At 43.6% G+C, this 15,844-nt stretch overlaps 1 protein-coding gene across 1 annotated transcript in view; it reads left to right on the plus strand.

Annotated features, from left to right (window-relative positions):
- scn4ab (sodium channel, voltage-gated, type IV, alpha, b) overlaps positions 1-14,302 on the plus strand; it is a 29,679-nt gene extending 15,377 nt beyond the window's left edge. Inside the window, 14 exon segments of the mRNA XM_063903498.1 lie at positions 4,695-4,803; positions 4,965-5,119; positions 7,200-7,373; positions 7,524-7,646; positions 7,766-8,047; positions 10,113-10,166; positions 10,424-10,561; positions 10,651-10,755; positions 10,821-11,091; positions 11,304-11,925; positions 12,678-12,822; positions 12,907-12,984; positions 13,124-13,401; positions 13,403-14,302. Of these exon segments, the coding sequence (XP_063759568.1) occupies positions 4,695-4,803; positions 4,965-5,119; positions 7,200-7,373; positions 7,524-7,646; positions 7,766-8,047; positions 10,113-10,166; positions 10,424-10,561; positions 10,651-10,755; positions 10,821-11,091; positions 11,304-11,925; positions 12,678-12,822; positions 12,907-12,984; positions 13,124-13,401; positions 13,403-13,430 (2,562 nt within the window). The 3' untranslated portion in view covers positions 13,431-14,302.
- Positions 14,303-15,844: the final 1,542 nt, after the last annotated feature.

A 15,844-nucleotide genomic window follows, 5' to 3' on the forward strand; every position in this document is an offset into this window, starting at 1 on the left:
TTCTCACAGAATGCGCTATAGTAGTTTAGTTAAAGGAGGAGAGCCACATGTTTTGCTGTGGCTTATACTTGTAGTTTCTTTATGTAGTTTCTTATCTAACAGAGTTAATAATAATAAATCACATTTACATAGCGCTTTTTACGGTACTCAAAGACGCTTTACATATTGCCCTATCAGAACTAGGCGAACAGATCAATTATTAATTAATACTAGGGTTCAAAACAACAACAGAGGTTAAAACCAGAAGAAGGTGGGAGTTAGGAGGGGAAGGCTAGTGCAAAAAGGTGTGATTTTAGTGCAGAGTTGCGTTGTGTGTTAGGTCTGTGGGGTTGGAGCTCTTAACGTGTGCTCTGGTTGCGGTATGCTGAATCATCTTGGTAACTATACATTTGGAAATAGATAGTGGGTGAACTGGTTAGATTGACATCCTTAAATGTTAAGGGTGCAAACATAGCCACTAAAAGGAAGAAGGTTTTACTGTATCTCTTTTTCTTGCAGGTTTCAAGGTTTATTTGTCATATGCACAGCAGATACAGCGTATATGTTGGCAATGAAAATCTTATGTCCCATGCTCCTCCAACAACTCAACATACATGGTGCAAATAAGATAATAAAATAGTGCAAAAAGAGAGAAGAATATTTACAATAACAACAATAAAGATTTGAGGGTGTGAAATATATACATATGTGGAATACATTGAGAGTATTTACACACTTTACTCTGTTGAATGAGGAGGTATGGACAGATGCATATATTATGTATAGCAGATATGTATGGCAGATGTGTATAATATATAGTATGTGTGTACTATAAACAGATGTGAGTAGACATTCACACAGCTCAGGAGTTCAGCAGTCTTATAGCCTGTGGTATAAAACTGTCTCTGAGTCTGGTGGTCTTGGTCCGGATGCTGCGGTACCGTCTGCCAGACGGCAGCAGACAGAACAGATTGGTGCTGGGGTGATGGGGCTCCTTTAATATCCTACCGGCCTTCTTCCTACACCGCTGGGTGTAGAGGTCCTCCATGGATGGCAGCTCCGTCCTGGTGATGTGCTGAGCAGTTTTCACCACCCTCTGTAGAGTCTTACGGTTGAGGGCGGTGCAGCTGCCATACCAGGCGGTGATGCAGCCAGTCAGGATACTCTCGATGGTGCACCTGTAGAAGTTGCAGAGTATCCTGGAGTCCATGTTGAACTTCCGCAGCCTGGAAGGAAGGTCTTGGATATGACCCTGGTGTGATGTGTCCATGTCAGGTCTTCACTGATGTTTACCCCGAGGAAGGAGTAGGAGACCAACCTGGAAAAAAGGACTCCTTATTATTTCGGAGGGATTGGGTAGGGAAGGTTTTTTATAGTGCTGGGTCCTCTAGCCAGAGGGGAGTTGCCTCTTAATATCAGATCATGCTTCGGTCGGGATAGCGTTTCGTTTAGGCCAAATGCTAAGAACCCCACCCACTAGGTGGAGATTTAACCCATCCCTACTCCGGGATAAACAGTCCCTGGCAAATATAGAAAAAGAGATAATGGATTATTGGCTGAATAACAAAGGCTCAGTTTCAAACACAGCCGTGGAGTGGGATGCATTTAAGGCAGTTATTAGAGGTCGACTCATTCAACACTGATCCTATCTGAAAAAGAGATCGGTTCAGCAGCTTCAGGAACTGGAGCTGGAAATAAAAAATCTGGAAAATATACACTCTTCCCAATCTGACCATACTACCCTTCTGGGACTAAACAAACTCAAAGTAGAATTTAACTCCATATTACAGAAGAAAGTAGAATATGCATTATTCAGAACTAAACACAAATATTACCAACAAGGGGAAAGAACTGGGAGATTCCTGGCACAGAGAGCAAAGCAGCAGTATACACAATCAGTAATACCGGCAATACAAAACCATAGGGGCGATCTGAAGACACACGAGATGGACATTAATGCTATATTTCATATATTTTATCAAGGTCTCTAAATTCAGACAACCCTGAGTGTCAGAATATAAGATGTTTTCTATCTAAGGTAAGATGTCCGACCTTGTCAGACGATGAACGGGGTGATATTGGAACAGACATTACATTAGAAGAGGTTAAAAAGGCCATAAAAGACTTACAGAATGGTAAATCCCCGGGTGAGGACGGCTTCCCACCTGATTTTTACAAAGCCTTCTCAGATTTGCATCGTTTATTAAATGGGTCAAATTATTATATCCAAGTCCTTTTTTTTCTCCTTCTTTCCAAGAACTTTTTTTTTTTTTGGGCAACCAGTGCCTTTGATATAGTGACAGCGCAGGTCAGAAACAGGGAGACAGAGGGGAAGACGCACGGCAAAGGGAGTCACGCCAGATTCAAACCCGGGTCCACTGCATGGGGATCAAACCCCAGTATATGGCCGCCTGCTCTACCCACTGAGGTATACAACGACCTATATCAAAATCCTAAAGCAGCTGTGGTGACGAATGGCAGGAAATTCCCCCTTTTTGAGCTTCATAGAGGGACAAGGCAGGGCTGTCCTTTATCTCCCTTAATCTTCGCGCTGGTACTTAAACCATTAGCAATTGCTATAGGGCACAATGACAACATAGTGGGCATAAAGGCTGGTGGAGAGGAACATAAACTGCTCATGTATGCGGATTACATTTTGATACTATCCAGAAGCCCCACAACGACGGTGCCTCACATCCTCAACTTAATCAACTCTTTCTCAGACGTATCAGGTTACAAAATAAACTGGTCGAAGTCTGAGGCAATGCCCCTATCGAGACTCTGCCCACCTAGTATTAGACAGGAATGGGGATTTGCATGGCGGCCATCTGGTCTAACGTATCTGGGTATCAAGCTCACTCCACGGCTGGAAGACATAATGACGAACACCCTAATCCCATTAATTGAGAAAATAGAGCCTATTTTACAAAATTGGACCAAGCTGGGGTTATCGCTCTTGGGGAAAATCAATATTTTAAAGATGGTAATGGTTCCTAACATTAACTATTTCAGTGATATGCTACCATTGAGCTTGCCACGCAATGCGCTATTGAAATATAATGAAGGTGTATACAAATTTCTATGGGATGGCAAAAAACCATATATAAATCGCACAGAACTTAATGCAGCCATAGAGGACGGTGGCCCAGGCCTTCCCCATATAGATCACTGTGCGTTTTGTTTGAAACAGTTATCCAGAATATATATGACAGCTGGACGAGCCCCAATGTGGGTGTCTATCGAAAGACACCTTTTAAACCCTCACCCTATCCATGCTTTATTACTCAAACAAATGGGGTCCTCCCTTATGGTAACCCAGTTCTCGCCTCTTCACAGGAAACATGGAGACCCGCACACAACACCACGGGCTCAAACCCTGCTATAACACAAATTAGAAAATTGGCAGAAACACATTTTCCTGGGCTGGGTGGTTGGAATTGGGAATTGTTTATATTTGGGACCTATTTGATGGAGATCAACTTCTGTCCTTCGAACAATTAAGGAAAAAGGATAGACTCCCGGGTAGGGATTTTTGGAGGTACCTGCAGCTACGGAGTTGTATCCTGACACGCCTTAGACAATTACCACTTATTTCAAAAACAGAGATACAGGACAGGCTAGAAAGAGGTTGGCACTTAAAAACTAAAACGTGCTTTTATAACCTTCTGAGGGGTCTCACGCACCCACATTTGCAGGCCTTAAGAGATGCTGGGAGAAGGACATAGGGGAAGAGATAACTGGTGAAACATGGGGGGAAATTATTGGGTCAGGGTTTAAAGTTGAAAGGGAAATGCAGACACGTCTGATTCATTATGAAATCATCAATAGAACATATTGGACCCCGAGTAAAATGGCAAGGCTAGGACTCAGACACTCCGACTTGTGTTGGAGATGTGATGCTGTATGTGGCACTCTCTTACACATGTTGTATTCATGCCCCATGATTGATAGCTTATGGTCAGAGGTTATTGCCTTCATTAATACAGTGATGGCTTCTTCTCTGGTACAGGGACCAATGCTTTGCATGCTAGGTATGGTACCAAAGGGAAGTGGTCTGAATGCCTACCAGATCTCATGGTGCAGAATAGCCCTTATTACTGGATGAAGGATAGTGTTGTGACACTGGAAAACTAAAAGGGATATATCCCTTAAGGAATGGATGGATGAAACAGCCCAAATCTCCTCCTATGAGAGAGTATGTTATAAGATGGTGGATAGAATAGATGTTTACATGAACGTATGGGGCCCCTTTGTGGCGGCGACTTGGAATGCTGAAGAGTTCCACCCTTTCAAATAATTCCAAACATAGAAATGAAGCAACAACGTGATGTACTGTGTATTTGATGGATAAATATAAGGTGTTGTATCCTGATGGGGGCAGGATGGTTTGCATACTGCGTATCATGTACATTGTGTATATCATGGAGGATGCTCTACCTCTGTACCGTTCCCTTTGTCCGTCTTGTCTGTTTTTGTCCTGTCTGTGGTGTAGCTTGCTGTGGTTCTTTGACATTTTGATATGTGATGTATTTAGCAGGCTGTGTTGGTATGTATGTATGTCTTTCTTTTTCTGAAAAAAACCATTAAACAAAATTTTAAAATAGACAAAATTGCAAGATGTATTTTTTAACCCTAAATAGGTAGGAAATGAAAAGGGAAAGAAAATTGAAATTGGTTCCCAGGAGGACATATATAAAGAACTGATGTGTTTGCAGTGTGACGAGTCGTCCGTGTGCAGCACAGTGCAGAGACTCCCTGATCTTCAGGAGGAAGAGGAGGAAGAAGAGCACGATGAAAACACACCTGAGGACTGCTTCACTGACCGTACACACACACACACACACACACACACACACACACACTTGTGTTACTACTTATATTAATTTAGAGAGCAGCAGTAATCGTCTTTAGGTGATTGATGTTCTGAGACAGGACGCAGTGACCTGATGTTCATTGATGAGTTAAAATGAGTTCATGTATTTCAGAGTGTTATCACCGGTGTCCGTTCCTGGACATAGACACGTCCGCTGGTCGAGGTAAGGTCTGGTGTAACGTCAGGAGAACCTGTTTCTCCATCGTGGAACACAACTACTTCGAGACGTTCATCATTTTCATGATCCTGATGAGCAGCGGAGCTCTGGTGAGGATTATTAAATCTTCTGATACATTATTTTACATTTATACACATTATTACATCGATTATACATTATACATTATTGTATATAGTTAGATAGGACAGCATTGAAAAGTGTCAGATCGTTTATACATTATCATATAAATCATTGTACGTTAGTATACATTATAGATATTCATAGATCATGTCTTCACCTCTGATGTCAGTGTTGATGAAGGTTTGATTTGCATTTTGTTGGTTTTATTTTTACTTGTTGAAGCATGTTTGAAATGTGTTTGGAACTTTGTTTTGCTGGATGCTGATTGGTCTGTCTGATCTGATCACATGACTGAGCCGGTCAAATCTGATTGGTTCTCAGGAGTGTGTGCAGTGTGAATACTAACCTGTGGAGAAAGGATGGCCATCAGCGGATATACTCACATCAGAGCTTCTAACACAGCTAACAGTGGACTACAAATATGGCAAACTGGACTACAAACATGCCTGATATTCCGATTACTAACATGGCTGCCTCGTGTCACTCAGGTGAGATCTTTACAGAGTCCTAATGAAACATACATTTATGATACTAACACGTTTAGTTCAGCAGGATAATTTCCACAAATGAACCCCTCTTTATGATTTCGGAAGTAAAAAGCTAACGCTAGGCTATAAAGGAACAGCACGGTCACATGACTTCATGTAACCACCGCTAAGCTAAAGGAGGCTAATGTTGGGCAATTGTAAGAAATGTTTGTTTATTTGAAGCCCAGGTTTCGATTCAAAAGAAAGAAAGCAAACCTCCTCTTAAAAGTTTTAAAAGGAGTATTTAATAAATGGATGCAGCAGTAGGTTTTACAAAAGTGTCACAGCTGTGGCTCAATAGCCCGGGACACGCGTCCACAGGCCACTGACTGAGTGGAGCTCATCAGTAGTTCCTGTCTGGCGGTCCGGAACAAAAGAGAGCTCGGTTCTACAATACAAACATGTTCTATAGAACCACCCCTTTCCCGCCCTTAACCCTAACTTCAAAATAAAACGTGCTCCGCTCTCGTGCTCTCATTGGTTGGTAGCGGGGGGCTGGATCCTGTTGGCCGCTTGTCACATGGGGTTCTCCGGACTCTTCTATAGGCTGACGTCGTCGGGGGCGGGTCCTCTTTTGACGTCACCGTCGCCATCTTGTTAGCGAAGTCCGAGATCTCACCTACAATATTCTATTATGCAATCCTTCTGAGGTTTATCAGGTATTAAACAGGCAACTGTATCATTACAGCATCAATGAGTGAGAGGTAGAGGCGGTGTGTTTAGTATGTAACTCCAGTGGTCCTTCTCCCTCTACTCATATATACAATACAATATTAGCTTTATGCTATCTGAGGCTAAAAACAACATCCGGTAATACTACCGGAAGTGGACAAATATGATCCGTCCAGAAACAGTGAATTATCTTTTAAAGTTCCGCTCCAATATATTGATTATTTCTAACACTATAAAGGAACTACAGCACGGTCACATGACTTCACGTCACCAACGCTAAGCTAAGGGAGGCTAATGTTGGGCTATAAAGGAACTACAGCACGGTCACATGACTTCAGGTCACCACCGCTAAGCTAAAGGAGGCTAATGTTGGGCTATAAAGGAACTACAGCACGGTCACATGACTTCACGTCACCACCTCTAAGCTAAAGGAGGCTAATGTTGGGCTATAAAGGAACTACAGCACGGTCACATGACTTCACGTCACCACCGCTAAGCTAAATGAGGCTAATGTTGGGCTATAAAGGAACTACAGCACGGTCACATGACTTCACATCACCACCTCTAAGCTGAAGTCGGCTAATATTGGGCATAACAACATTAACTCGTCTCATGTAGACACTCGTTAGCAACCCCTGTTTTTATATCCACCATTGGGGTATTTACTGAAGTATTTGATGTGGTAGAACAAAACGTTCCGAAAACACATACTGAAAACCATTGACCTCCAGACCAGTCGACAGGAAGTGAGGGCTCATGGCAGGGTTAAGGACTCATTTCTGCACCTCTATATTATCCCACTGCTCCAATGGGATGGTGGGAACTTGGGTAAGACTGTGTCTTTGTTCAGGCGTTCGAAGACATCTACCTGGAGCAGCGGCAAGTCATCAAGACGGTCCTGGAGTACGCAGATCAGGTCTTCACCTACGTATTCGTGGTGGAGATGCTTCTCAAGTGGGTCGCCTACGGATTCAAGACCTATTTCACCAACGCCTGGTGCTGGCTGGACTTCCTCATCGTAGATGTAAGAGCACTAACCTCGGAGGGGATTACTGGGAAGCCTGAGACCTGATCTCCAGAGTTCTTTAGTCTATCTGAAGGAACATTGTCTCTTTCTGAAACAGCTTCACACAAACTGTCTCTCTGCTGATGTACTCACCTGTCTGTCTTTCAGGTGTCTCTGGTGTCTCTGACCGCCAACATCCTGGGCTACTCAGAGCTCGGGGCCATCAAGTCTCTGAGGACGCTGAGGGCCCTGAGACCCCTGAGGGCCCTGTCCCGCTTTGAGGGCATGAGGGTCTGTCTGAACCTGTCTCTCTGAACCTCTCTGTCTGAACTTGTCATTCTAAACCTGTCTTACTGAACCTGACTGATTGAACCTGTCTCTCTGAATCGTCTCCCCCTGTCTGTTTGCAGGTGGTGGTGAACGCTCTGGTCGGTGCGATCCCGTCCATCTTCAACGTGCTGCTGGTGTGTCTGATCTTCTGGCTAATCTTCAGCATCATGGGGGTCAACATGTTTGCAGGGAAGTTTTATTACTGTTTCAACGAGACGTCGGAGGAAAGATTCCTGCCGGAAGAAGTCAACAACCGCAGCGAATGTCTGTCTCTGATGGAGGTTGGCAGCGAGGTGCGCTGGAAGAACGTCAAGGTGAACTACGACAACGTGGGGATGGGATACCTGTCGCTGCTGCAGGTGGTGAGTCATCACAGGAGAAACAGGAAGTGAGTCATCACAGGTGAAACAGGAAGTGAGTCATCACAGGTGAAACAGGAGGTGAACCATAGAGGACACCATACATCGTGTTGCGTCAGCGGGTTTGTAATAATCTCTGGCTATTAATCAGACCTACTAATTGACCTATCAGAGGCCATTGAGTTTAGGCAAGTTTAACCCAGGCTCAGATCCACCTGGATCGGCAGGTCTACCTCTGACCTATGGCAAACCAGGTTCAATTCACTGCTGCTATGAACAGTGTTGGGTGTAACGCATTACAGTAATGAATTACCTTTTGATGTAACGCAGTAATGTAACACATTACTGCGTTACATGTTAGTATTATTATACCTGTTACAATTCTCAGTAAGGCACATTACAACACATTTTAACACAACATTAAGTAGTGTTTTGGTTTTTTAAGGATTGGTTAAGATGGGTGCAGAAACAGATTCCAATTTTGCGTGATGGAGAGCTGCAGGCTTGGAGAAATATAAATACATAAGACAAGTGCGGTAAACCAAAGCAACAGAAGGTAACTTTCTCTCAGTCTGCTATGCTGCTTGAACCCCGAGAAGTTGAGAGACTTGTGGCAGAAGTTGTTGTTGAAGATCTGCAGCCTCTGTCCTCTGTGGAATCTGCGGCTTTTAGAAAGCTTGTCAGCCAAATCCCCGTTACCACACCAATGAGCAGGTGAGCTAACGCTGCATAGAGACTGGTTCCTATCCAGCAGGTCACAGGGCCGTGCAGAGGCTCCACTCACATGTTACTAATGACACACAGAGACGTCACGGTACCGGTATCACATATTATCCAGCCCACTGAAACGGAGCAGGAGTTTAACCTCTAGCTCTTTCCTAATGTTCAGCATGTACTGCCACATAGAAAGACTTTGGCCAAAGAGTTGAATAAAACGTGGCTTTTGTGATTATCGGATATATATTGGATTGCTCCATGAGCCTGAGCTGCTATTATATGTTGTTAGTAGTCTTAAGGGCGAACACAGTTAGGATGCTAAACCACATTGCTCTTCATTGGATAATCAGCTGCAATAAACTACGTTTTAGCATTTAAAGACATACTTGTGCCGTTATTTTGGTGACAGTAACTCAAAAGTAGTGTAACGCATTACAGGTCAGAGACAGGAATAACATAATGTAACTTATTAGTTTAAAAAGACAGGAATAAGTCATATATAATGTAATACCATCCAACCATGGCAGCACATGACCCCCACCCTCATCCACCTTCACTGGTTTCCGACCAAGTCCCGGATCACTTTCAAAACCCTCCTCCTCACCTACAAGTCTCTCCACGGCCTTGCTCCACAGTACCTATCAGACCTCCTCCATCCCTACACCCCTACACGGAGTCTGCGGTCCTCGGACAAGGGCCTTCTCTCTATTCCCCGCACTCTCTTCCGAACCGCTGGTGACAGGGCGTTCAGTGTTGCAGCCCCCATCCTCTGGAACGCTCTTCCTGCAGAGATCTGCAATGCTGCATCCCTGGACATCTTCAAATCCACACTAAAATCTCACCTCTTCACCGTAGCCTCTGACAACTAACTAATCTTAGTCCCCCGCTCTTCTATCACACCATTTCTGTTCTCTGTTTTATTTACTTTATTTTCTATTCTAGTTTTTGTTTATTTGTTTTCTGTCTGTCCTCACAAAATGTAAAGCAGTCTTGGGTACCTAGAAAGGCACTATAGAAATTCAAATTATTGTTATTATTATTATCATTATTACATTTTGGAAGTGACTTGCCCAACATTGGTTATAAAGTAAAGGACATGATCAATCTGTTGGAGTGACCCCGTAGGATTCTAGTATCTGTAATGAGGCCCAACAGGAGTAATGTGGAAGTCGTGCAATCTTACCTTAAGTTGCTTTACGTTGCCCCAGTCCCAATGGGTGGGACGGTTTTATTCAAAGAAATGTCCCACAGTTTAAAGAGGGTTTTACCTTCTCTTGAGACAATGTGACAAATGTTTCCTTCAGGTGCACATTTCTAACATCTTTGTTCAGCTGCTGTTTCTCTTTTCCAGGCCACCTTCAAGGGCTGGATGGACATCATGTATGCAGCGGTGGATTCCAGAGACGTCAGTGTGAAAACACACACACACACACACACACACACACACACACACACACACACACACACACACACACACACACACACACACACACACACACACACACACACACACACACACACACACACACACACACACACACACACACACACACACACACACACACACACACAAACAAAATATATGGTATTATCTGTATGTGTGTGTGTGTGTGTGTGTGTGTGTGTGTGTGTGTGTGTGTGTGTGTGTGTGTGTGTGTGCAGGTAGAGTCCCAGCCGAAATACGAGGAGAACCTGTACATGTACATTTACTTTGTCATCTTCATCATCTTTGGCTCGTTCTTCACTCTCAACCTCTTCATCGGAGTCATCATCGACAACTTCAACCAGCAGAAATCAAAGATACGTTTCATAAATGTGTTTCTACATTTTATATTCCCCGTCTTTATTACCTGATAATGTGAGGTCACTTTTGTGTCTCTGGTTTTCACATGGGTGGGACAGACATTTTCATGACGGAGGAGCAGAAGAAGTATTACAATGCGATGAAGAAGCTGGGCTCCAAGAAGCCTCAGAAGCCCGTCCCCCGCCCAGAGGTGAGCTCACTTCCTGTCCCACTGTTTTAAGGTTTTCCTGTTTCTGATGCTGCCTGTCTCTCCAGAACAAGTTCCAAGGGCTGGTGTTTGACTTGGTGACCACACAGTTCTTTGACATCTTCATCATGGTGCTGATCTGCCTCAACATGGTGACAATGATGGTGGAGACAGACGAGCAGAGTGAGGAGAAGGAGATCATCCTGTACTGGGTTAACCTGGCCTTCATCATCGTCTTCACCGGGGAGTGCAGCCTGAAGGTGGTGGCTCTGCGGCATCACTACTTTGCTGTGGGCTGGAACATCTTCGACTTCGTGGTTGTCATCCTGTCCATCGTAGGTGAGTGCTGAAGTCATCTGGTGAGGTCATGCAGTGAGGTCGTCCTGTAGTCCTTCAGTTTTGTGTCGTCGCCGTGGTTACGCTTATCTTTTGGGGTTTATTTCCTGGAAAAACTTCAATGTAAAAGTTGTATTTATGTTTTATTGAATGTTCCTGATCAACAAACCCTGAACACCATCTGATGCAACTCTTACTCCCCCTCCCCCTTGCAGGCCTCCTCCTGGCTGACATCATAGAGAAATATTTTGTTTCTCCCACACTCTTCCGAGTGATCCGATTGGCTCGTATCGGCCGAGTGCTACGTCTGATTCGTGGAGCCAAAGGGATCCGGACGCTGCTGTTTGCCCTGATGATGTCACTTCCTGCCCTGTTTAACATCGGCCTCCTCCTCTTCCTCATCATGTTCATCTTCTCCATCTTCGGCATGTCTAACTTCGCCTACGTGAGGAAGGAGGGGATGATCGACGACATGTTTAACTTTGAGACATTTGGGAACAGCATGATTTGTCTGTTCATGATCACCACGTCTGCAGGGTGGGACGGGCTGCTGAACCCTATCATGAACACTCCGCCGGACTGCGACCCCGATGTGGAGCACCCAGGGTCGGCAGTCCGAGGAGACTGCGGCAGCCCAGGAGTCGGCATCGTCTTCTTCACCACCTACATCATCATGTCATTCCTTGTAGTCGTCAACATGTACATCGCCATCATCCTGGAGAACTTCAACGTGGCGACTGAGGAGAGCTCAGACCCGCTGTGCGAGGATGACTTTGAGATGTTTTATGAGACCTGGGAGAAGTTCGACCCCGGGGCCTCACAGTTCATACAGTACAGGTGAGGAGAGTTCATACAGATCAGGACAGGTCATACAATACAGGTGAGGACAGCTCATACAGGTGAGAAAAGTACCGTACAGCTGAGGACAGTACAGATGAGGACAGTACAGTACAGGTGAGGACAGTAGAAGACAGGTGAGGACAGTACAGTACAGTTAAGGACAGTAGAGTACAGGTGAGGACAGTACAGTACAGTTAAGGACAATAGAGTACAGGTAAGGACAGTACAGTACAGATGAGTACAGTACAGTATAGGTAAGGACAGTACAGTACAGTTAAGGACAGTAGAGGACAGATGAGGACAGTACAGTACAGGTGAGGACAGTAGAAGACAGGTGAGGACAGTACAGTACAGTTAAGGACAGTAGAGGACAGATGAGGACAGTTCATACAGGTGAGTACAGTACAGTATAGGTAAGGACAGTACAGTACAGATGAGTACAGTACAGTGTGGGTAAGGACAGTACAGTACAGGTGAGGACAGTAGAGGACAGGTGATGACAGTACAGTGTGGGTAAGGACAGTACAGTACAGGTTAGGACAGTAGAGGACAGATGAGGACAGTTCAGTACAGGTGAGGACAGTACAGTACAGGTGAGGACAGTACAGTACAGGTGAGGACAGTAGAAGAAAGGTGAGGACAGTTCAGTACAGGTGAGGACAGTACAGTACAGGTGAGGACAGTACAGTACAGGTGAGGACAAGTTAAAGTGTGTTTCTGTCGCTGCAAGTACTGACTCTGATCCACAGCAAGCTGTCGGACTTCTGCGATACCCTGAAGGACCCGCTGAGGATCCCTAAACCCAACACCTTCAAGCTGATTACCATGGACCTGCCGCTGGTTCCCGGGGACAAGATCCACTGCCTCGACATCCTGCTGGCCCTCACTGCCCAGGTGACCTCACCTGGTATAGTCTAATACTGTATGTTCTGTGGGACTACAATCACGTATGGTTTGATATGAACGCTCTGTGTGCAGGTTCTGGGGGATTCAGGAGAGATGGATGCTCTAAAAGCCAGCATGGAGGAAAAGTTCATGGCCAACAACCCCTCCAAGGTTTACCTCTCTATCACACAACATCTATTCGTGTGTGTGTGTGTGTGTGTGTGTGTGTGTGTGTGTATTCAGTATAGTACATCAGTGCATGCATTTGCACTTCCTGTCTGTCAGGATCCTAATAGATTGTTGTCGTCAGGTGTCGTATGAACCAATCAGCAGCACCCTGCGCAGGAAACAGGAGGAGGTGTCTGCGGTGATCATCCAGCGCTCGTACAGGAAGCACCTCCTGCGGCGCAGTGTCCGGCTGGCCGCCCACAGGTACAGGACGGGGGGGAGGGAGCCGGCGCCGGAGACCGAAGGCCTCCTCTGTGAACGCATCAGTCAGCTGTACGGGAAGCCCCCCCCGCCCCAGGTGCAGCTGCAGAGTGACGTCCTGCTGCACGCCGCCCCCCCCCCTCTACCATTTCCTGCCCGATGATAACCTGAGGGAGTCAACTGTCTGATGACATCGTGTTGGCTCCTCTTTGGCTCATTTATATTCTCATTATTACTGTTATTATTATTTCTGATTATGTTAATCCCTGTGTCGCCTCTTCCTGTGTGCGTCTGCTAACGCAGAAGAGACTTCAGATGATCTGATCCTTTATTATGAAGCTGTTTCCTGTGGAGAACTCAGAGCGTTCCTCCAGACAGGAAGTGGATGGAGCGATGGAGCACTTTATATACATTTAAATATGTAGAATATTAAATACACACTGTGTATTGGTGACTTTAGGCAAAGTGTTACTGAGTTGATTTGGTAAAACTATGGCCCTTTTATTGATTACTGAAACCAGATCTCATGTTCAACAATAATTTATTTTTGGGATATTTAATAGCCGTAGTCAAGTCAGTTTTATTTTGGTATGCCAACCTTAAGGATCAGGAGCTTTCAAGCTTGTAAAAATGTAATAAAAGTGTGAAAAATATGTGAATAGTTTCAATATATGAAGAATATGGATCAGGAATAAAAAACAGTATTTTTACTTTTATAGATTTATAATTGTATAGTTGTGATATAAAAATGATCAACAGATTAAAGTGTAAATGTGTGAATCAGTAAGAAACACCACATAAATATAATATCTATATCTCATATACTCTGATCAATCAAAATAATGATCAGATTTATCTGCAGCTTTTCTCCTTCCTCTCTGTGTTATTCCATGTTTTCTATGAAGCGTTGATAATAATGTCTCTGTGCGTCAAGCTTGAAATCTTTTACTCGTTACTAAGGCTTCCTGTGATTGGTGGAGTAATCTGGCTGCTGATTGGTCCATCAGAAATGTGAACGTAGAAAATATAAAAACATAAAATAATGAAATAAACAAAAATATTTCTGTTGTTTTTCCTCAGACACACCTGTACACTTCATACCTGTACACTTTATACCTCTAACACCTGTACACTTTATACCTGTACACTTTATACCTCTAACACCTGTACACTTCATACCTGTACACTTTATACCTCTAACACCTGTACACTTTATACCTGTACACTTTATACCTCTAACACCTGTACACTTTATACCTCTAACACCTGTACACTTTATACCTGTACACTTTATACCTCTAACACCTGTACACTTTATACCTGTACACTTTATACCTGTACACTTTATACCTGTACACTTTATACCTGTACACTTTATACCTCTAACACCTGTACACTTTATACCTGTACACTTTATACCTCTAACACCTGTACACTTTATACCTGTACACTTTATACCTGTACACTTTATACCTCTAACACCTGTACACTTTATACCTGTACACTTTATACCTCTAACACCTGTACACTTTATACCTGTACACTTTATACCTCTAACACCTGTACACTTTATACCTGTACACTTTATACCTGTACACTTTATACCTCTAACACCTGTACACTTTATACCTGTACACTTTATACCTCTAACACCTGTACACTTTTATACCTGTACACTTTATACCTCTAACACCTGTACACTTTATACCTGTACACTTTATACCTGTACACTTTATACCTCTAACACCTGTACACTTTATACCTGTACACTTTATACCTGTACACTTTATACCTCTAACACCTGTACACTTTATACCTCTAACACCTGTACACTTTATACCTGTACACTTTATACCTCTAACACCTGTACACTTTATACCTGTACACTTTATACCTGTACACTTTATACCTGTACACTTTATACCTCTAACACCTGTACACTTTATACCTGTACACTTTATACCTGTACACTTTATACCTCTAACACCTGTACACTTTATACCTCTAACACCTGTACACTTTATACCTGTACACTTTATACCTCTACACCTGTACACTTTATACCTGTACACTTTATACCTGTACACTTTATACCTCTAACACCTGTACACTTTATACCTCTAACACTGTACACTTTATACCTGTACACTTTATACCTCTAACACCTGTACACTTTATACCTGTACACGTTATACCTGTACACTTTATACCTCTAACACCTGTACACTTTATACCTGTACACTTTATACCTCTAACACCTGTACACTTTATACCTGTACACTTTATACCTGTACACTTTATACCTCTACACTTTATACCTGTACACTTTATACCTGTACACTTTATACCTCTAACACCTGTACACGTTATACCTGTATACTTTATACCTGTACACTTTATACCTCTAACACCTGTACACTTTATACCTGTACACTTTATACCTCTAACACCTGTACACTTTATACCTGTAACACTTTATACCTGTAACACTTTATACCTGTACACTTTATACCTCTAACACCTGTACACTTTATACCTGTAACACTTTATACCTGTACACTTTATACCTCTAACACCTGTACACTTTATACCTGTACACTTT

The sequence above is a fragment of the Eleginops maclovinus genome, chromosome 16 (genome assembly GCF_036324505.1).
Source record: "Eleginops maclovinus isolate JMC-PN-2008 ecotype Puerto Natales chromosome 16, JC_Emac_rtc_rv5, whole genome shotgun sequence".
Lineage (NCBI taxonomy): Eukaryota > Metazoa > Chordata > Actinopteri > Perciformes > Eleginopidae > Eleginops > Eleginops maclovinus.